The 23,788-nt window shown below is 37.6% G+C and overlaps 1 protein-coding gene across 3 annotated transcripts in view; it reads right to left on the reverse strand.

Moving 5' to 3' along the window:
• Positions 1-4,002: 4,002 nt before the first annotated feature.
• Positions 4,003-23,788, reverse strand: part of LMLN (leishmanolysin like peptidase) — a 50,029-nt gene continuing 30,243 nt past the window's right edge. For all 3 annotated transcript variants that reach the window (XM_027536656.1, XM_027536648.1, XM_027536641.1), the window contains 6 exons: positions 23,624-23,734; positions 21,877-22,009; positions 19,991-20,150; positions 18,125-18,255; positions 14,193-14,403; positions 4,003-7,714 (listed from right to left, as the gene is read on the reverse strand). In XM_027536656.1, coding sequence (XP_027392457.1) covers positions 7,614-7,714; positions 14,193-14,403; positions 18,125-18,255; positions 19,991-20,150; positions 21,877-22,009; positions 23,624-23,734 — 847 coding nt within the window. In that variant the 3' untranslated portion in view covers positions 4,003-7,613. The remainder of the gene's footprint in view (positions 7,715-14,192; positions 14,404-18,124; positions 18,256-19,990; positions 20,151-21,876; positions 22,010-23,623; positions 23,735-23,788) is intronic.

The following is a 23,788-nucleotide window of genomic DNA, read 5'->3' on the forward strand; positions in this document are numbered from 1 at the left end:
AGAGTATTGAGGAAACAATCATTTAATTGTCCCCCTCCTTCACCACCTCTAGGACAAAGACCATGTCTGTCGGTTTCTTGTGTTCCCAGCAGAGTGCCTGCCAGAGTTGGTGCTAAATATGCACTGAACATTGTAAGTACCCAACAAATACTTCAATGCTCAATCACTAGATTTAGTACCTCAATAAGCATCAGAAGGTACTCTCAAGTGCGCTTACACCTTGGAGGCAAAAACACAAGGCAGCCCCTCCCCATGTCGCAGTAGTGGCCTGGTCGTTCTGCATGCACCCTCTTGCTCCTGTTTCCCTCCTGAGTCATTTCTTAGTACCCAATTCTTAGGCCTTCACTCTCGAGTTTAGACTTACCTTCACCATCTGTTTCTTCCTCTGTGTTGTGCTCAGTCATTCAGTTGTGTCTGACTCTCTGAGACCCCATGGACTGCAGCCTGCCAGACTCTTCTGTCCATGGGACTCTCTGGGCAAGAATACTGGAGTGGATTGCTATTTCCTTCTCCAGGGCACTAATAACTTCTGCATCTATGCTTCTGGCTTGAGTAGCTGGAAGCCACATCCAGATCAGTGCCTGCCCTCTCTGAAGCTGACCTGCTCCGATTCCTGAGCTCAGTAGATGCTAGTCTGCTCATTTTCACCACCATGGCTCCTGGGCCATGGTGCACGGCAGCCACACCAGGCACTGTCATTCCAGACCTGGAATTAAATGATGGTATGAAAACTATAACAGCAGGAGCAAACTGCAGAGGGAGGGGTTTCTGACAAATTAGTGAGAGCTGCTGGTTCCCTCTTTTCAAATCGATCCTTGAAAAAGATGGAGGGGTAAGATTCCCCTCGCCACCACTCCCAGTTAATAATACCACCACATAGGTATGTGTATGTACCTGAGAAAACCAGGTTGTTTTGAAATGGTAACGGGGAAACAGGAGGAGGAATGATCACAGCCTAGGGTTGGAGGGCAGCTGTGAAAGGGTAAGTTAGAACAAAAAGGAGGGAAAAAACCCATCTGTGGAGACCAGGCGTGGGGCACACTGCTGATGTTGGGGTTCTGGAGCAAAATCCCAGAGTGGCGAAGCCACTGACTCACCTCAATCAGACTGAGGACTGATTTGCCTTAGATATTTCACTTCTTCATTTTTCTTTCCATGATGCTTATTCCTAAGGATCATTTAACACCTATAGACTTACTGGCTCTCCCTTTACTCCTTCGTCAAACCTATTGTAAGAAATGCAGATTTTACACACTTAATAACAAGCATTAAGCCTCACAACTAACCAATATCATTTTAGAGCAGTGGCATAACCTGTTTTATCTGACTTCTATCAAAGATTCAAGGCTCTGGCAAACTGCTGAGGCGTGAGGCATTTGCTCTATTCTTTGCAGCTACCCCACTTACAGTAAATTTTCATATTCTCAGCCAAATACATCAGAGCTGTCACTATATACACACTAATGAACACCCGTGTGTGTAATCACATGTGAAATTTCTTCCTATCAACCTGTAGCCTTCTTGACTGTGATTCTCAAACAAGATGACGACGTTAGAACATTGAGTCTCTAATGTTTCTGTTGAAATTGAAAAAACTGGCTGTTAGTGGCATTGGATGTGAAAATGGCATTAAATCTAAGATATATCAAGGTCTATAGGCAGAACAAAACATTTCTATACATACAAAATGAGAATGGTATTGGTCATCTACCAGAATATCAGATAGTGTATTTGAACTTCTATCTCCAAATATGTCCAGTTTATTTTAAACATTAAAGAATGAACTTCTGATGGACCACTAACAAGCTGATTTAAATAAACCTCTCCATTTCAGCGTATCTACCAGAGATGTGTGGACAAAAGACTTGTTTATGTAATGATACCTTCTGAAAGTGAAATTTGCTTAGTTGTGTCCAACTCTTTGTGACTCCAAGGACTATACAGTCCATGGAATTCTCCAGGCCAGAATACTGGAGTGCTTAGCCATTCCCTTCTACAGGAAATCTTTCCAACCCAGGGATCGAACCCAGATCTCTTGCATTGCTGGCAGATTCTTTATCAGCTGAGCCACCAGGGAAGCAATGACACCTACTAAATAAGCTATATTCTATGAATATACAAAAAGGGAGTATAAACAGGTAATGTATGAGGTGTAGATGGCTTTATCTTCAGTACATTGTGCAAATAATATTGGATTTACTAAACTCTGTGAATAGTTTTTTTATATAATTTACTAAACTCCATACGTAGTTTGATATATATATATATAGTAAATATATAATTTACTAAACTCTGTACATAGTTTTAGTACTTATATGAAATACTTAAAACATTTAAAAAAATCTAAATATTATCATTAAAATTTCCTGATAAGATCTACTCAGCAAGTAGGTTAAACAGGCAACATTCAGTCCATTTCATGGTGCTTAGCTCCAGCCCCCAGGGCAAGACAGCTCTGCGTACACATGAAGGCATGCCCCAGGTACGTTCTCTCAAACTAGTCAGGTTATGATGAAGAATCACATTCCACGATTACAGCCACAAATAGAGTGTGGTACTTGAACACACAGAGTGGTCCTGGCTCACAGCACGAAACTCATAGGGCAGAAATCATCCTCAGCCACAGACAGCTGCCCTGAACTGTTTTAGTCCACTCTCTTTCTGCTTAACTATTTGAGGAGGGTTATTCCCTATAGGTTTACATAACGTTTGTCCCCAGTCTTTAAGTAGGACAATATTACTCCAGTTAAAAGTAAAAATTGAATTATGTTTCACAATAATCACCTCATTGTCCCCATATAAAGTGTATAGATGTGTTTGTACTCCTCAAAGTGCTAGTCGCTCAGTCATGTCTGACTCTTTGCAATCCCAAGGATAGTAGTAACCCACCAGGCTTCTCTGTTCATGGGATTCTCTAAGCAAGAATACTGGAGTGAGTAGCCATTCTCTTCTCCAGAGGATCTTCCTGACCCACGGATCGAACCCAGGCATCTTGCATTGACTGCAGATTCTTTCACCATCTGAGGTTTGTACTCCTGCCACTGCTGCTGCTAAGTCACTTCAGTCGTATCCGACTCTGTGCGACCCCATAGACGGAAGCCCACCAGGCTCCCCCATCCCTGGGATTCTCCAGGCAAGAACACTGGAGTGGGTTGCCATTTCCTTCTCCAATGCATGAAAGTGAAAAGTGAAAGTGAAATCGCTCAGTCCTGTCCGACTCTAGCGACCCCATGGACTGCAGCCTACCAGGCTCCTCTATCCATGGGATTTTCTAGGCAAAAGTACTGGAGTGGGGTGCCATGGCCTTCTCCTAACCTGGTTTAAAAAACTGACGGCTTTCGTGGCTGCAAGCTGGCTGTTCCTGTGAGTTGTTCTCTGCTGCTAAGAACCGTGGCAGGCATGACTCCAAGGTGGATTTTCATGGCTTCTGGTGGGCAGTTGTGTACCAGCAGGATGACAACTACTGCTGGGGTCTTAAAGCTCAAGCTGGATGCTGTATCTATGAGCAGACAGCTGTTAAGCAGACTTGACTGGAAGTTGAAGAGGTGAACTTGAATCCTTGACCTGTCAAAAGCAGTTGGCCTGACTTTTTGATGATGGGTACATGTTTTTTTCTACAGATAACTTCTTTTTTTTTTTTTTTCTACAGATAACTTCTTTGGGGTGTGAAGAGAGGTGGTGACTACAATGCAAGGAACCAGTTCTAACCAAAGATGTTTGTTGTCCTGAAGATTTCAAGGGCGTTTATGATACCAGTCAGACATAACAGGCAGCCAGATGGATGCCCATGGGATACAAGAGCAAACAACTATTCACTGGCTGCTGCTCTGCACAGCTTAGGATCCTAGCTTCTTGACAAGGGATCAAACCTGTGACTGCTGCAGTGGAAGCTCAGCCCTAACCACTGGACCCCCAGGAAATTCTCCAGCTTTCTATTTTAATAAATGTTTATAAATCATTCCAAAAAAAAATTGATGGTCTTAAGTAAAGACAAGATGCAAATTAGTTTCCATTTTTATTAAAGCTTTGTTTTTTCTAGGTAATATATTACACTTAAAGTTAAATACCACAAATAAAGATTAGTTCTGAAATCTACTTTATTAAAAATGTAAACAAAAAGAAAATAATTCACCACTCCCTCCCCAACCCTGACTAAATGTATCAAAAAAAGGTCATCCTTTCAGGTAAGTTCTTTCTTGAGAACAAGTAACACAGACTTTATTAAAATACATTAGTCCTCTTGGCTGCAAGGACCTGGCACGGATGACAGGTGCCAACTATGAAACAGGTCTGTGGGGCTGTGACTGAAGTCCACCTCATTCTGCCAAGATTACTCAAACACCCTCTTCTCTCTCCATTCAGCGTCCAAGGACAAGGACAGTGCTAAGGCACTGAGCACGGGACACTGCAATGACCACGACGGGGATGTAAGCTGGCGTACTCCAGGAAGCAGGCCAGAGCCAGCAGTGACCGAGCAATTCTGCACGAGTATCAGTCACAGAATATTAGAGCTGGAAAGATTCTGAGACAGCATGTGGTCATTTTACAGATGGTCTCAATCAGTGAGTCTTCTAATATTGAAGAGAATATTGATAAAATTTTATGGAATACTCTGGAATACTTATTTATGTATCTTATAACTATTTAAACTTCATTATGTTTCACTTTCAAATACTGATAAATTCTTAGCCAATATATTAGGCTGAAACTAACTTTAAGCATAATTTATAACATTTTTAGGAAAAGATGTTTTTCAGGAGAATACAGAGAGATCTATACTAAGACTACCTAACTGCTTGTCAGTTTCTTTAAAGCTGTCAGCTCAAGTCTAACGACATGGCTTTTGCTTCCTTCCTATAAATTCTGTTCTTGAAAACCTGAGAGATAAATTCACTTGTTAATTTTGACATTGGGACCTTAATACTATCAAAATGAACTTAAGTCTGAAATGAAAACTGAGGTAGTCAGTTTTTATAAGCACTTGGCCCCTTCTGAATCAGAAAGGGACTTCAGTCTGCTATCATCAAATTAGCTATTGCCCCACCTCCCTCCACCATGGCTGCAGTCTCTCTGTGAACTGGTTTTGCAAACATAAAGGGAATCACCTGCCACAGGATACTGACATTTAGGTCATTTCAAGTTCTTCAGTTCAAAGCTGAATTACAGTCCACTAATTCTGCACTGAAATTTCAGACTTAAAAATTTTTGTTTTTAGAATATTGTTTTAGAATTTCATCATCTACTAAGTGACTAAACTATGCCTTTTAAAATTTCTTAAAGGTTCAGTCGTTTTCTAAATCTTCATTGAGTATACTATGCACAATCAGTGACAAGCAACCATTTTCAAAACTTGGTGAGGAGGAAGGAAGACACCAGCACAGTTAGTTACCCTCAAAAATTCAAGATTTCTTAACATTATACTGTATCAGATTCTACATTTGTGCAGAGGAAACACTGGGCTACCAGATACCAAGCTTAATAAATATAGATAGAAAAAATGTCATCTATAATATCTTCTTCAGAAATTCATTAGTGCAAATATAATTATATCAATAAAAATAAAGCAAAAATATATTTCAAGTATAAAAAGCACCATGCTCAGAAACAATACTACCTAAATGGGATTACTGCACAACAGTCAAAATATAACTGAACCTATCACTGTGAGTCTCAAATATATTATTAATCCGTATTATTTTTGGTAAAATTATTTATATAACTTTGCAATGATTCATAATCACATTAGGTATATATGCTTAGATTTATAACTTTCTTTAAAAATATACTCTACATTTTTCTGACTTGCATGATTTAAAGTATGCAGGACAAAGGCAGGAACACCATTATTATTAGCTCTTCTTCAGTTGAGGTTGGCTATGCTAGAGACTCCCAGCATTTCACAAAGACAAAAACCTCCAATTTAAAATTGTAGGCAGATAAGTATTTTAAATATATGCACTTAAAAAAAAGGAGGTGACTTTCCTTTATGCTGGAGTTGCTGTTTGACTCCAGTGCCAAATAGTAGGTTGGAATTATTTCTTAGTAATTATGCTGTTTGTTCACTTAGCACAATTTCTTAAACTGAATGCTTGATAACTGTATGCTGAATTAAAGGGCCAACCAATTAATGAATTAATGTTTGTTCAAGGGCTACGTTTATAATGCCATAGGACTTCACAGCTTTAGAGCTCATGAAGTTTCTTTTTTCTTTTTAAGAAAAACTGGACATCATTCATTATTAAAGAATTTCACATTGGGATTACTAAATAGGGTTGGGCAGCTCTGGTATCATGGCAGAACTGCTTCTGGGAACCAGAATCAATGGGTGACATAAAGAGTGTCAAATACAAGAGGTAAAGGACATTACAAAGCAATCTTCTGATTTCTATGGACTAAGTCATACGCTGTGTGGTAAAGTGGACCCTATCGGATAGGCTCTACACCAAACCTACACTTTACTGCTGCTGCTGCTGCTAAGTCGCTTCAGTCATGTCCAACTCTGTGCGACCCCATAGACGGCAGCCCACCAGGCTCCCCTGTCCCTGGGATTCTCCAGGCAAGAACACTGGAGTGGGTTGCCATCTCCCTCTCTAATGCATGAAAGTGAAAAGTGAAAGTGAAGTCGTTCAGTAGTGTCCGACTCTTTGCGACCCCATGGACTGCAGCCTACCAGGCTCCTCCAAACCTAACAGTTTCTAAGCCAACCTAAAAATAACTGCATCCCTGTCTATACCATAATTTCTTTTTATCTTCATTTGTCAAAAAGGAAAGTTCTATTCTTGTTGGATAGCAGTTGTCATAACTATTATCTGAAAAACATATAATTAGGTTTTATTCAATTTGCATGTCTTCAATGATTCACAGGGCAGAATATTTTTCTCCCTCTGCTTCCCAGTTTTTCAAGTCATTATTAAACTAATGGAGAATACAACTGGAAGCTACTCTCTGAAGATCAGTGAGTATGGATATAGCTAGAAGAGGGCTACCAACACATAATGGTTTAGCAGGAAACTGCCACACAGCTGTTTTGAAAAAGGTTAAATCATAAGATTTAGCAAAACAAAAATTAAAAAAAAAAACTCATTAGAACAATGATTTAGGTATACGATGTACAGTCATTAAATTTAAACTAGGTATAACAGTTTATGTAGAAATCAAATTATTTTCTGTAAGTCAAAGGACAATTTATACTTTTGAGGACAGGGTCCACAACTTATAATCTTGGAACAATTAGCTGTTCTTTAAATTATTGCAGCAGAGATGAACTCTCCCATTGTTTTAGGTTAATGGAAATGCTGAGGTATGTAATCACTGAAATCTTCACCTTTTATCCCACTTTCAAAGGAAAATTTCAAGAAGGTTATATATCCTGAAATGTAAAGAGACTCGGAGACTTGGAAATCCTTCTCCTCCAAACTTTGAGGCTGCTGGGTTGCTGATGAGGAGTGACCGCTGTGAAGCTCTGCTTCAGGATCTGATTGTGGTCCACACTTCCAAGCCAAAGTCAGGAATGCCACTTCCACCATCCACACAGGCTGGCACTTGCCAGATTTTGTGCTTTGTTCAGAGGAACATGACACAAAGGAATGTCTTTAGAATTCACTTTTCCACTCCTAATGCCATACGCACAGAAGAAATCCAGCCAGCAGAGGAAACAGATTGCCTAGCAGAAGCCAGAGGGTGACCACCAGGCTAGAGGAACAGGAACAGAGATCTAGGGTTGAAAACAAAAAATTGATTTTCCATAGACATTTTTGGAAAAAACTATTGACAAATAGTTTTTTTCAATATTGACAAAATATTGACAAATGAGTAGAGTTAATTATTAAAAGGTGAAGAAGGACCACCTCTGAGAGCAGACTCAAGAGTGACTTCCTGAAATCGAGATATGCAGTCTTTTATGTTTATAGAAAAAGAACAAAATATTTACGCAGGAGAAAAGATATGCCTACCCAATCAAAGTTCAAAAACAGCACCCAAGAAACAATAAAGGTGTCTCAGGGTAGTGGTATCCTGGTAAAGCTAAAGATGCTACACAGGAAAGTAAATTAAATTCTTGGCTATTCCAACATGGGATGCAGGACTCTCCTCTATTCTCCCTTGTCTCTTCTAAGTAGGGTGACCACAAAATTTATCATTCCATATCAGGACATTTTGAAATAAGTGTTGAAATAAATTTTGAGTCTCAAGATGGAAACTAAACTTAGATAACTCATCAAACTAAAACTTAGATAACTTTCATGTTTGTGTAAATGCTCCACTTGACCAGAACCACAGCATATCCAGTCAGCCATCTCCAACCACCAAGTCAACTCTGGGCTCTATACTTGTTTCCTTGATCTTTCTAAATAAGGGTAGATACTAACTTCAGCCCATCAACCTAAGCTGAGTATTTCTTCCTTATTTCCTGCTTATAGACCTTTTCTTTTATTTTACAGTTCTCTGGATTCCTTAGAGACTACCTATGTGAAATAAAATTTGCTTTGATCAACTATTCTCTTTGATTATTTTAATACAATCATAAATAATAACAATCATACCTGGACCATCCCAGGCAAAACAGGACATATGTTTCCCAATCTCTAAATATCTACCCATCTATCCATATCACCCCAGGCTTAATTTGGAAACAGCAGAAGATTTTACAGGTTTTTGGCAGTAGGAGTTATTTTAATTTATATAAGTTGCTCTAATAACTAAAACTATTTTTCCCTAACAATTCTCAGAATGGAGAACAATTTTTAGCAGTCAAGAGACCAGGCCAACCTGACTTTATTTTAGGATGAGTTGTCATTTCTACCATTTTGACCAATAAAGAACCAACCAAGCTTCTAGTCCGACGTTCTTAAAAAGAAAAAAAAGGACTGGATCTTAGAATTAAAAAAATGATAATGTTAAGGTACTACAGATGTTTTTCTGAGAACTAAACAATGTGAAATAAGCATTTTAAAAAATTATTTCATTGTATATAATTCAGGTAAACCATGGGGAACTTATATTCTTTCCCAATGGAACCAGCTGACAAAAATCAATCCTTCTCAAAGTGTGGCATTTGGATCAACAACATCAGTCTCACATGGGAACTTGTTAAAAACGCAAATTCTCAAGACTCCAACCCAGATCTTCTGAATCAGAAACTCGGGGGTAATTCCTAGCAATCTGTGTTTTAACATGATTTTGATGCATGCTAAAGTTTGCATCTTATGCAAGTTTGAACTTCTGACCTAGAGCTGCTGCTGCTGCTAAGTCGCTTCAGTCGTGTCTGACTCTGTGCAACCCCATGGACAGCAGCCCACCAGGCTCCCCCATCCCTGGGATTCTCCAGGCAAGAACACTGGAGTGGGTTGCCATTTCCTTCTCCAATGCATAAAAGTGAAAAGTGAAAGTGAAGTCGCTCAGTCGTGTCCGAGTCCTAGTGACCCCATGGACTGCAGCCTACCAGGCTCCTCCATCCATGGGATTTTCCAGGCAAGAGTACTGGAGTGGGGTGCCATTGCCTTCTCTGTACTGTCCAATATGTCTGATAGCTATATGTGCTATTTAAATTTATTTTAAAGTAACTTTTACTGTTCTTTTTTCTTTCTGCAATAAACACACTTTTTTTTGTGGCGGGGGGGAAGGACTATCATTTGCTGATTTTTTAATAGATATTTAATTTTATTTATTTATATATATAATTTACTTATATATTGTGCTGAGTCTTTGTTGCTGCATGAGCTTTTCTCTAGCTGCGGTGAGTAAGGCTACTCTCTATTATAGTTGTGGTGCATGGGCTTCTCATTGCAGTGGTTTCTCCTGTTGTGAAGCACAGGCTCTAAGGTGCAGGCTCAGGAGTTGCGGGACATGGGCTTAGCTGCTCTGCGGCATGTGGGATCTTCCTGGACCTGTGTCCCCTGCAGTTGCAGGCAGATTATTTACCAATCAGCCACTAGGGAAGCCCGCTGATTTTTTTTTTAATTGGCATGTAATTACTTTACAACGTCGTGTTAGTCTCTGCTATACAACAGTGTGAATCGGTTATATGTATACATACATTCCCTCCCTCTCAAGCCTCCCACCCCTCCCCATCCCACCCTTGTAGGTCATCCCTGAGCACCAAGCTGAGTTCCCTGTGTTATACAGCAGCTTCCAAGTAGCATATATGGAAGTACATCTATTTTACACATGGTATGGTATATATGTCAATGCTACTCTCTCAATTTGTCCCACCCTCTCTTTCCCCTCCATGTGCACAAGTCCATTCTCTACATCTGCATCTCTATTCCTGCCCTGCAAATAGGCATTTCTTTTTTAATGACATATTTTAGGTGAAATGCAATAAAAAGTAGCCTCTAAATACCAGCAAATATTCATTAGACTACACTATATACAATAAAGACATAACTTTGAGCTACAGCTACAGTCGATGAATGTGATTATTTTGCCTCTTTAATGGCAAAATCAAAGTCAGATTAGAAGGCACTTTGTCAAACCATGTTAAATGTAACCAGTTTGACTTTATTGTTTTAAATCCTACTGATTAAATAGCATTTTTATTTTAGTTTTTTAAATATTCAAGTGTCAGAGTGAAAAAAACAGTATAAGAGGACATATAATAAAAACTTGGTCTTACATCATATTCTTTCCATCAACCCCAACCCTGTTTTATCTTTGATGGTTACTGCAGGATGGGATGGGGAGGGAGGTGGGAGGGGGGTTCAGGATGCAGAACACATGTACACCCATGGCTGATTCATGTCAATGTATGGCAAAAACCACTACAATACTGTAAAGTAATTAGCCTCCAATTAAATACATGTTAATTTTTTTATAAAGTGTAAGCTTAAATTACTATTTCCTAAGTTAGATAAAACACCCCTGCCATTTAAGGTGATAATTTAACCTACATTATGTTTCACCTTCTTTTCTTCCCTCTCCTTACTTATTTATATAGTTTGTCTGAGGTCCTGTATAAGCAAACCTCTATTCATGTCCCATATACTTTCCACATTATCACTTGGCTTCCTGTTAAGATGGAAATATTAGCACCCTTATGCTGTTTTATTCATTTTCTAGCTTTCACGAGATGGACCAACTCTTTTTCATTTCCAAAGCATGTGTATATTTATGTGTATGTGTTTATTTAAAATTTTTACCATGCCGATGTTTCTCTTGATCAAATTTTCAGAATTTTTACTATATTACTGGTGCTTTAAAAAACTGGATTTTGGATTTGTTGATCATCTCATTGTGTCTTTGTTGGTTTTCATAGCATTCTTCATTTTGATGGTAGCAATTAGGATTTTTTTTTTTTTTGGTCTTCTATTTACTATAAAACCTCTCCTTCCTTCCTGATCAAATGTCTTTCTTTGGTTGGCTTACACAAGTGTTTCTCATTCTGCTGGTGACTTAAAATTTTTTTTAAACTAATTTTTATTGGAGTATAGTTGCTTTACAATAATGTTGTGTCACTTTGCACTGTACAGCAAAGTGAATCAGTTAGATGTGTATATACACATAGTCATCAGGTATATGTGCTATCTAAATTAACCAAAATAAAAATATTTAGTTCCTCAGTCACACTAGCCACATTTCACATGTTTAATAGTCACATGTGACTAACGACTGTTGTATGGGGCAGTACAGATTATAGAACAACTCCATCACCCCAGAAACATGTACCAGATTAGTTCTGGCCTAAAGCATTAGATACGAGTGGTCTTAGTTGGAATAAGGAATAGATCCTGGAGTTTCTAATAACACAGACATATCCTTTTATTCCCTCATTCTCAATTTGATCCAAAGGAAATAGGAGGAGAAATGAACTAGCTATTGTTTATCTGCTGTTGGTACTAAAATTTAACAAGCTAAAACATTAAAACCATTAAAACATTAATGGTGGCTCTGGAACATTTGTCATCCTTCAAAAACACTGCACTTTCTGTGACAGTACTCTACAAAGGAAAGATACAAAGAGGGTGTTTCAAAATGAATGAAACGACCCGATCTGGGTTTTGATCTGCACCTTATTAGTTGTAACAGTGAATGTATCACTTAACCTCTTTATACCTTAGTTTTCTCACATGTAAAATGATAATTCCTACCTCATTAGGTTTTGTGATGATTAAATACATGGATATAGACAGAGCACTCAGCAAAGGGTCCAGCATTTAATAAATGGAAACAAAACAACCTCTACAATCTGAAGAGATCAGGAAGAATTTAGTACTAAACTGAGGTTTGACAGAAAACAACAAAATTCTGTAAAGCAATTATCCTTCAATAAAAAATAAATTAAAAAAAAGAATTTAGAACTAAATCTTTCATATTCACTAATGGAAACTACACCTAAAAGGCATCTATTCTTATAATATTTTATACATTTTCCAAAATTGTGGTAGTGATTTAGAGGTAACAATCCTTTTTTGAGCATGCTTCTTTATAGAACTAGTTAACAGGAGGAAATCACAACATAGTACCATAGAAAATACAACACAGCACCCTAAGTACCAAGTAGAGTCCTAGAGAATCATGAAATCTAGGGGTGGTCTTGAGCACCCCTAACACAAGTATTCAGATCCCCAAACTCACCCTCTACTTGTAGCCCATGTCTTGATAAAGCTCAGAATGTGGGAAAGAAAAAAAATTAAATTTTAGAGATAAAGAAACTTTGAGCTGTAAAGTGAATGTAGCCCTCTATTTAAAACCTAACTACAAAACAAACAAAGGACTATATAATTCCATTTAAAAAATACCTCTAGCTGAGAAAATGAAACATGGCCTATTTCAAAATGTCAAACTGTCATCAGTTCAGTTCAGTCTCTCAGTCGTGTCCGACTCTTTGCAACCCCATGAACCGCAGCACGCCAGGCCTCCCTGTCCATCACCAACTCCCAGAGTCCACCCATACCCGTGTCCATTGAGTTGATGATGCCATCCAACCATCTCATCCTCTGTCGTCCCCTTCTCTTCCTGCCCTCAATCTTTCGCAGCATCAGGGTCTTTTCCAATGAGTCAGCTCTTTGCATGAGGTGGCCAAAGTATTGGAGTTTCAGCCTCAACATCAGTCCTTCCAATGAACACCCAGGACTGATCTCCTTTAGGATGGACTGGTTGGATTTCCTTGCAGTCCAAGGGACTCTTAAGAGTCTTCCCCAACACCAAAGTCATAAAATTTCATAAATCATTTAATAAAATATCACAGACCATAGGTCAAAGCTTTCGTTGAGAGTTCATGAATTTTGCTTTTATAACTCTTAGAAACAGGTCATCAGCCTGTTTGCACATCTTCATTAATAGGGAAGGCACTCTTCTCAAGACAGTCCCTTCTATTCCTCTCCTGGTTCTGAATGATTTTACTGAATCTATCTCCCTACAACTTCATTTTATTAGTCTCCATTCTACTCTCCAGAGTCTCACAGAATGAGTAAAATATCCTTCAGCGAAAACCACTGTCTTTGCCAGCCTGTCTTTCTATCTCACTGTGTATATCTGCATCTCCTTGCACCTATCTCTTCTTTGCGGACATGTCAATCTCATCTTAGAACATTTTCCAGTGTCTTTCCCACTCTTTCATCTCACCTAGTTATAATACAACTAAAATATATTTAACTGCTTTTTTGTACTCAATGAACAGAATTTTTACTCTTAATTTCAAAATGAATGGCTGAAACATTAACTTTTTATAACTGTCAGGGAATTTTTTGTGCCAGTCAGAGGTTCTCTGCATACAAAGTTTCCTCACTCTCGCTCTTACTGAAGTGACGTGTCAAGTCTGCTGCTGCTGCTAAGTCACTTCAGTCGTGTCCGACTCTGTGTGACCCCATAGACAGCAGCCCACCAGGCTCCCCCGTCCCTGGGATTCTCCAGGCAAGAACACTGGAGTGGGTTGCCATTTCCTTCTCCAATGCATGAAAGTGAAAGTGAAGTCACTCAGTCGTGTCCGACTCCTAACGACCCCATGGACTGCAGCCTACCAGGCTCCTCCGTCCATGGGATTTGCCAGGCAAGAGTACTGGAGTGAGTTGCCACTGCCTTCTCCCACGTGTCAAGTCTACCTACCTTTGATTTCTAACAATGAAGGGAAGGAGATCTTCCCATAAAACTGCAATTAGAAGAGAAGATGCACAACCTGTTTTAGAGCTTCCTTGTGGGGAATTTTCAACATCTTCCAAAAAAAGTCCCTCTCTACTCCAACCAAAGAGACTACTTACCCAGGGGTAGTGCTCGAGTCAGGTTAACAGCTGGAGGATCTGTTTCTGGAGGACAGAGCTCGCAGAAGTCCCAACATGATGGGCAGAGCAGGTTTCCATCATGAATCCACCCATTCATCTGAATACTCACAGGGAGGACCTGCCCGGCCCGACTACACAAATATGAAGTATCCTGAACCCAAACCTTCAGACCTTCTGGAGAACAAGAAACCTTCAAAAGGTTGAAAAAAAAAAAAAAATCAGATCAGCAAGATTCTAGTATGTGAACCTTTCTTAATTGTAGGAAAACGCAGTAGAATTTACTAAAAATGTTGGCTATAAAAAACAGTTTGGGATGTGGGCATATTTTAATCTCATATAAAGAGGGTTAAGTTATTCACGTCCTAAAAGGATTTCACTCTCTGGTAGCAGTTCTTCAACTTTGAGTCTAATACCTTTTAAAAAATCAATGAAAGCTATGGACACTTTTCCTGAAAAACACAGGTAACACACGGCTTTACATACAATGCAGATTCACAGACCCTGGAAGCCAAGTCATCAATAATAACATTTCTGTAGATTCTAGTATCCTCCTATAATTCAGTTTAAATCTCTATCAAAGAGCCATGAATCATGTTACTCTTTCTACAAGTTACTAAATTTTGTAAATCAAATTTGTATTAGTTTTTATAAATAATATATGCTCACTGTAAAAAAAAAAAAAGCATACAGTATAGAAATAACAGAGTAAAAGTTTGTTATTTTTATCCCTACCCCAGATCCTCTGCTCAGAGATGGAAATGGTCACAGTTATTTAATAAAACTGGTAACATATTTAAAGGCAGGATTCATATCTCAAATACAAGGAGTAACTAATGAAATTAATTTTAAAAGGCAAACATATTAAAACTAACTTAAAAAAATTTTTAAATGACTATTTACTTCAAAGTTGTTTTCTAAAAAGACTTCACATTATGCTGCTGCTGCTGCTAAGTCGCATCAGTCGTGTCCAACTCTGTGCGACCCCATAGACGGCAGCCCACCAGGCTCCTCCGTCCCTGGGATTCTCCAGGCAAGAACACTGGAAATGGGTTGCCATTTCCTTCTCCAATGCATGAAAGTGAAAAGTGAAAGAGAATTCGCTCAGTCGTGTCCAACTCTTCTCGACCCCATGGACTACAGCCCACCAGGCTCCTCCGTCCATGGGATTTTCCAGGCAAGAGTACTGGAGTGGGGTGCCATTGCCTTCTCCAAGAAGGCCTGAGGAGCAGCTATATCCCAATAGCAAATAACAATACAGCTACCACCCAGACTAGTTTCTAAATACCTCACTCTACTAAAAGAAATGAGAGCTCCTTGGAGAAATGACTGATTCCAGAGCTGGGGCAAAGAAAGTGAAGATGAACCTAAAATATCTTATGCTAGAAAGCAAGGAAATATTTTAAAAAGATAGGACAAGCCAAAAGGACACAGGAACCAATCCAAAGGGCTTCATTTGGCTAAATCTGGGGCAAGCTGAATATCCAAACAATGATACTAATGGTAAAAGCTATTGAATAAAATGCAATCCATGAGTCAATACAGACTTAAATGTATAAATTAATAAAATGAAAGTATAACAAATATGTTACTGATATAGTACTTTCCCCCCAACCCAAATATTTACTAATTAAAAAGGGAATTAACTAAAAGAGAAAAACAGCTTGACAGTGGAGATGCCTGGTAGATACCAGCAAGTTAACATGACCAGCAGAGACAAATCAAGAGTGCACCACCAAAAGCACACAGCCATCACTTCTGTGATTTCATTGCTCAAAACATTATACATGAATTTAAACATGAGGAAACATCGGACAAACCCAAATTGAGACATACCCTAGATAAGAACTGGTTTGTAATCTTTAAAAGTGTCAAGGTTATGAAAGTCAAGAAGACTGAGGAACTGTTCCACATTGAAGGGAACAGAGATGTGACAACTACTTAATAGTAGTTAAATTAGTCCAGATCCTATTACTAAAAGGACATTACTTGGACAATAGGCAAAACTTGAATGGGTCCAAGAATTAGATATATCAATGATAATTTCCTAATTTTTTTTTTTTTTAGTACTGTAGTCACATAGGAGGATGGAATACATTTTAAAGTATTTGGAGTGAAGGGGCAGACGTCAGCAATTTACACTTAAATGACTCATATTTTTGTACCATTCTTGTAACTTCTCTGTCAGTGTAAAAAAAAAGAACAAAAAACAAAACAGCTAATTGTTTAGAAATCATACACATTTTCCTATATAACTGGTTAAATTAGCAAAATTAACTGACAACACGAGGTACTACAGGGAAGCCAAGTACATTTAATCTTTGTAGATGATACATAATCCCTTTGTGGTGGTGGTGGTGTAGAGAATACACTGAAATAGGCTGAAAAGGTCATTCTCCTATTAAGGTTCACACTGTTCCAGCTTTATCCCCTTTAACCTAATATTCTCACTTAGGTGAATTTATTTCAAAAAATTAATTTTAATAAGGTAAAGCATGTAAATATACTTTAAAAGCATTTTTACATAGTGAAAAGTGAAAATTAACTCAATATCTAAAAGGAAAATGACTTCCCTAATTATGATACTTTAAAATGATGCAATGTTCTATAGCTATGAAGAATAGTAAGTATTATTATTGGAAAAAACTTGGCAAAGGTATTTTGGCCTATATAAAAAGTACTAAGTAAAAACACTAAAACAAAACTATGTATTATGATTACAACTAGATAAAAATTATGTATTTAAGCAATACATAAATCTTTAATAGAATGAATTTATCAGAAAATGGTTGCTGGATTATAGTTGTCAGATTGTAACTTGAATGTGTTTATTTTAAATTATTTTTTGTAAGGTTTCAAAGATTATTTTACATGAATTATATGTGGTGTGTGAATTATACCTCAATAAAGCAGTTACCAAAAAAGTTAATTTTAAAGAAACTTTAAAAATAAAAAGTTAAATTGCCAGATACATTAGTCCACTTAGCTCTTGTTGGTGAAATGGCACAATGAATTTTTATTTTTCAGTTTTCAGGATCACACTCTGTTCCCTGACATCCATTAGTAGAGTATAAAATATTCATTAGGTTGCTGCTACTGCTGCTAAGTCGCTTCAGTCATGTCCGACTCTGTGCGACCCCATAGACGGCAGCCCACCAGGCTCCCCCATCCCTGGGATTCTCCAGGCAAGAACACTGGAGTGGGTTGCCATTTCCTTCTCCAATGCATGAAAGTGAAAAGTGAAAGTGAAGTTGCTCAGTCGTGTCCGACTCCCAGCGACCCCATGGACTGCAGCCTACCAGGCTCCTCTGTCTGTGGGATTTTCCAGGCAAGAGTTCTGGAGTGGGGTGCCATTGCCTTCTCCATTCATTAGGTTGGATGCTCCTAAATTACAGAATGCCTGCATCTCAGTAAGTTCTACGGTAGTATAGTCATTTAATACTAGACAGGCAGATAATAAATCAAGAAAATAGTAGTTTGCTCTCTTTGGATTTCTAATTTCAAAGAAAAAAATCTACTGAAAACCAGTAGTTGATTTATTAATTCTTAAATACATGCCTTCTTCAGATTTTACAAGATTATAGTCTTTTTCCACTACAAAGTAGTTTTTTAAGAGCAAAATTACATATTCCCTAATATTTCCTTAGGATATATGCCCAAAAGCAAAATTATTATAAAACATGTTGATATACAGTAACTGCGTAACTTAAACAAACAGAAAAAGGCAAATTCTCTCAAAGAAATGACAATATTTTGACAAAACAAAAACATCCAAACTAATAGTTACAATAAATAAGCTAAAGTAGTAAACAGCAGAAATAAAAGATACAAAATATATTTGAAAATATAAAAGCCATATAATGAGATACAATTATATAGTATTTGGTATAATTATTAACAATCATATGGTTTACCTGATAGCATCCACTCCCCCAGTCCGGGTAACTCAGCTTCCTTTCACATTTTTCCATGACAAATGCTGATTTCTGAATTAGACAAACTGAATGAGGCCCATACTTTTCAGCACCATAGTTTTTAAAAAGGTCTGAAGCAAACCAGAGAAGTTTTCTTTATTAAAAATTGACTTTGGACTCAAAGAATAAGAAACTGAAGCATTCTACTCTAATGATTAAAAGTTGCTTTTAAAAATCACACGTGTTTCGTTAGTGTTGGGATTCCCTGGTAGCTCAACTGGTAAAGAACCCGCCTGCCAATGCAGAAGACTTGGGTTCACCCTGGGTTGGGAAGACTCCCCTGGAGAAGGAAATGGCAACCTACTCCAGGATTCTTGTCTGGAAAATCCTATGGACAGAGAAGCCTGATGGGCTACACTCTTATGATTAAAAGTTGCTTTAAAAATCAAACATGTTTCATGGAAATTGTCAATTAAAAAAATTAAAAGAAAGAGGAAATTCCAAACTCAAACTGGATTCTCAATAAAGGAATTAGGAGAAAACTATTCTATCAGAAACAAGAGATAAAACTGGGCCTAGAGCACTGAAGTTAAATATACAGAGGAAATGGCACTAAGAATCACCTTCAGTGGTGGTCTAAATTAGGAGTCACTTCCCAAGTGACCCATGATAAGATGAGGCCAATGATTTAAATAATGAAGATTTTTTGGGGGAGTGCTATTACTTTTGCAATATGTTCCTGTATTTTCAACTTGTGCCATCTCCTGGAAGTCAATAAATGATAGGCTGATCTAGTCTTAGACTAAGCACAAACCCACAAAGTTATGGGGTAGACTAAATGACCTCTAAATGGCTAATGGACAAAGGGGTGGAGTCCTTCCTTAAAGCCTAGGAATTTTTAAAAAAAGAGAAAAAAAGCCTAGGAATAATTTTCTCTCTCTACACTTAAAACAAGTTTCATCTTTTGAAAATAGATGGTTCAATTAGTCCATTTTGAAATATTATAGAGATAAAACTTTATTTTATATCAGTTTTTAAAAATCTTAATTGTATAAGCTAAGAAAAAAATATAAAATAAAACAGAATTTTATATTTATTTTATTTATGAGTATTTTAAAGTCTTCAAAGCACACAGTGACCATTTTCTAAAAAATGCCATACAGTTTACTTCCTTGATGACCTGATCATTTATATATACTAACAGAGAATAAATAAGATGGCAACACATCTTACTACTTATGGGACAACAGTATTATTCTGATATCTGCAGAATGACACGTTATGTCTAAGTAACATAAAATGCACACTCCTCAGGAGAGGAAAAAATAGGATACCTAATATGATATAATAAAAAGAGTTCTGCATTGGAAGATCTCGCACTGACATCAAGTAGCGATATTACTTAGTATATCTCTTCCCTCATCTGTGAAATTCAATCATAGTATCTTCTCTATGTCTCTTATCAGGTTTTTAGAAGAATAAAATGAAATGATTAAAATCAAAGTGCTTTGCAAATGAGAAAAATGTCATGCAAATATAAGGTATCACTATGGTAGCATATACACAAATGTGCAAGTGTATCTAATAGCTAACAATTCTTTCTATGTGTCATAATTCTAAGCACTGAACTATATTAATTCATTTAATTCTCACAACTCTATGGGACAAGTATTATCTCCTTTGCACACAGGAGAAAACTAAGGTGCAGTGAAGTTACTTCAAACAGGTAGATGGCAGTGGAATCACAAAATAAACTCTGACAATCTGGCTCTGGGGTCTATTTTATATTGTTGATATACACTATTTTATATTGCTTATATATACTTTCAATATGTATATAACATTTAACTTCACTAAACTACTGACCTGGTTGATTTTCCAGTACTCTACAATCTGAGCTGCGCTGATATTCACCACTTAAGTGCCAACTGAATTCCTGACTGAAAGGGCAGTAGTCAGCAATTTCTACTGAACCACCATAATAAGGCAGATCTTCTGCAGGTACTCCAGTGAGTTCATCAAAGTACTACAAAGAAAAATATATTAGGAAGGCAGGAGAGTAAGAAACATTCTATAAAATCAATATGAAGCCCACAGGCAATTTATAGCATCCCTCTAATGCTATATAATACAAAGGAGATATTAATCTATTTTTTTCATACAGAGTAAACACAAAAAGACTAATTTTTGTGTTATTTGTGGTATTTCAAGGTTGTAGTAGTTTTAGAAATAAGCAAGGTAAGTAAATTAGTCTAAGTTAAGTTTTTATTAGATGACAAATTTGATTAATGTCTTAAAAGGATACATAGAAAGAGTTTTAAGAGCTGACAAAACATAAAACTAATTCATAAAATTAAGATGTTTTAAATACAATGTACTTCAAATGTTTTTAGGAGACTTAATTTATATGTTGTTTTGACAAATTTGAAAAACCCATGAGAAAATCAATGAGATAATATATAATATTTGGAAATACCAAAGGAACAAGGTACCAGAAAAATTTTAAAGATTTCACACTTCATACCAACTCACTGAAGTACAGTACTAAGTGCAGAAATATATATATAGTCACTGCCTTACAGTGTCTAAAGCACTCAATGGGGTTATAAACAGGTAGGAAGCTCAAAATTTAGAAGCAATCACTTTAAACTCACTTCTGAGATAATTTCTGACTTGTGGCTCCTTTGTCAATGGCAGGCAGTGTTAAAGCTTTTTTAGAAATAGCCACTTCAACAAAAAGCTTAAAGCCTACATCAGAGATTCAGACTGAACATGTGGGACCACTGCCTTCACCTTTTAGATACCATTAGGCAAACTTGTCTAGAGCAGAAATTCCAAGCCTTCTAATTAACTGGATTAGAGTACTTCAGTTACTTTTTTCTTTTTAAAAAATATTTTTATTTTATATTGGAGTGTAGTTGATCAATGTTGTGTTAGTTTCAGGTGTGCAGCACAGTGATTCAGTTATACATATAAAGTATCTATTCTTTTTCAAATTCTTTTCCCATGTAGGTTATTACAGAGTACTGAGCAGAGCTCCCTGTCCTATACAGTAGGTCCTTACTGGTTGCTGTTGTTCAGTCGCTAAGACGGGTCTGACCCTTTACGACCCCATGGACTGCAGCATGCCAGGTTCCTCTGTTCTCCACTACCTCCTGGAGTTGGCTCAATTCATGTCCACTGAGTCAGTGATGCTATCTAACCTTATTGTTTATCTACTTTAAATATATCAGTGTGTACATGTCAGTTCCAAACTCCCAATCTATCCCTCCTCTCACCCTTCCTCCCTGGTAATCATAAGTTCGTTCTCTAAGTCCGAGTCTGTATCTGTTTAAAATAAAGTTTAGTTATAAACTTTAAAGTAAGTTTAGTTGTATCATTTTTTTTAAAGATCCTGCATATAAGCGATATATTTGTCTTCCCAGTCAGTTCCTTTCTTCAAAGAACCTTGTTTTTTTTTAATATAAAGATGAAGACTTTTGAAACAAAAAGAAATAGTTTAAAAAATACATTAAAATAAATATTCTAAATGTCTCTTACCACTACTACTAGGCACTGCTAGATATCAGTTAATTGCTATCAATTAACACAGTTTATAAAGAAATGTAAAACTTCAGTTTTTTCTAACTTACAGAAAACAAATGGAGCCTGACAAATTGAAAACTTAAGAGCTTAATTCACTCTTCCAATTCAAAATGGAGACTTCTTTTTAAAAGGTTTACTCCTGAAACTGTGCCCCAAACAAGTGTTACCTGGTATTCCTGAGGTAAAGGTTTTGGAAACTTCTGCAAATTGCACACTGCAACTGCTCTCTGGTCCTGTCTGCAAGTTAATTGCAATGGATTACTTCTGAGTGTGTTACAGTAAGGGTTCAGCATCTGTCTCCTGCAGACAAAGATAAAAATACCATGGTATCAAACTCTAAAGAAGATATTAGAAGTCTATTTTAGAGTTTGTCTTTTCTGTTACAATTTCAATGCTTTTAACATTCTTTTTTAATTAATTGATTTTTAAAAATTTTTGGTTGCACTGGGTCTTCATTACTGCATGCAGACTTTCTCTAATTGCTGTGAACAAGGGCTACCACACAAGTCCAGCATTTTATGATTAATAGAACTTTCAAATAATATCAGCTCAGTTCAGTTCAGTTGCTCAGTCGTGTCTGACTCTTTGCATCCCCATGAACCACAGCACGCCAGGCCTCCCTGTCCAACACCAACTCCCAGAGCCTACCCAAACTCATGTCCATTGAGTCAGTGATGCCATCCAACCATCTCATGCACCATTCTTTCATTCTTTCTGAAGTTATTTCTCCACTGATCTCCAGTATCATATTGGGCACCTACTGACCTGGGAGTTCATCTTTCAGTGTCCTATCTTTTTGCCTTTTCATACTGTTCACGGGGTTCTCAAGGCAAGAATACTGAAGTGGTTTGCCATTTCCTTCTCCAGTGGACCGCATTCTAGTATACAATATCATTATTCCTAAAGAAACCCTCCAAAGTAGAACTAGTATTTTCATTTCACTGATAAATAAATAGTTTGAGACATTTAGCTTGTCCAGGATCATATAGCTGATGAGGGATGGTGATGGGACTTAAACTTCTCTCTCCAAGGTCAGTGCCTTGCCCATTAGAGAAATACCTGGTAACAAGCACTTCTTCTGTTGAAGATGTTAGTCTTACTCGTCTCATCTGGGCTAGGTCTCAAAGCAGTTTTAATCACTCAGAGTTTCTACTAAGGAGTTTGAGGTCTGAGTTAAAAGCCTGCTATAAGGAAAGCTGTTCATAAGCAGTAACATGAAACACTGCAGCTACTTTTGGGACAGTTAGTTAACTCCAGTACAACAACCTGATCTGCTAGTGTTGTTGTTCCCAAATTTTGCTGCACATCAGAATCATCTAGAGAAACTTTTAAAACCTCCATGCCCACCTTGCACCCCATACCAACCGAATCAGAATCTGAAGTCAGGAATCAGGCGCTGGTATGACTTATAAAAGGACAAACTGATCATTTTAAATTAATCAAAATTAAAAAATTTTGCTTCACAAAAGCCCTATTAGGGCTTCCCTGGTGGCTCAGTAGTAAAGAATCCACCTGCCAATGGAGACATGGGTTCAATCCCTGTTCCAGGAAGATCCCACATGCTGCAGAGCAACTAAGCCCATGCGCCACACCTACCGAAGCCCACGCACTAGAGCCGTGCTCCGCAATAAGAGAAGCCATTACAATGAGAAGTCCATGCACTGGATCCGAAGAGTAGCCCCTGCCTGCCGTAACTAGAGAGTAGCCCCTGCTTGCTGCAACTAGAGAAAGCCCTAGTGCAGCAACAAAACACCAACATAGCCAAAATTTTTTTTAAAAAAGGAACCATGGATGGTTTCTACACATTTTGAAATTAAACGGTTCACACCACATTTTGAAAACAGGGACACTGGATACAGAACAAAATCAGAAGTAAACTGTTAGCAAAGACAATAAGAGGAAATGCATCCTTACTTTTGTCTCTGCTGATCAATCCAGAATTTACAGCTCCTCCTGACAAAGTCACAGCCCATTCCTCGGCCCCAGTCTAATTTCTCAGCCATGCTGTAATTAGCTTTATACCAGCTGTGGAAATAACCCAAACAAAGCACTTTATATTACTGTCACTTAAAAAACAAC

The sequence above is a fragment of the Bos indicus x Bos taurus genome, chromosome 1, assembly GCF_003369695.1.
Source record: "Bos indicus x Bos taurus breed Angus x Brahman F1 hybrid chromosome 1, Bos_hybrid_MaternalHap_v2.0, whole genome shotgun sequence".
In the NCBI taxonomy this organism is placed as follows: Eukaryota; Metazoa; Chordata; class Mammalia; order Artiodactyla; family Bovidae; genus Bos; species Bos indicus x Bos taurus.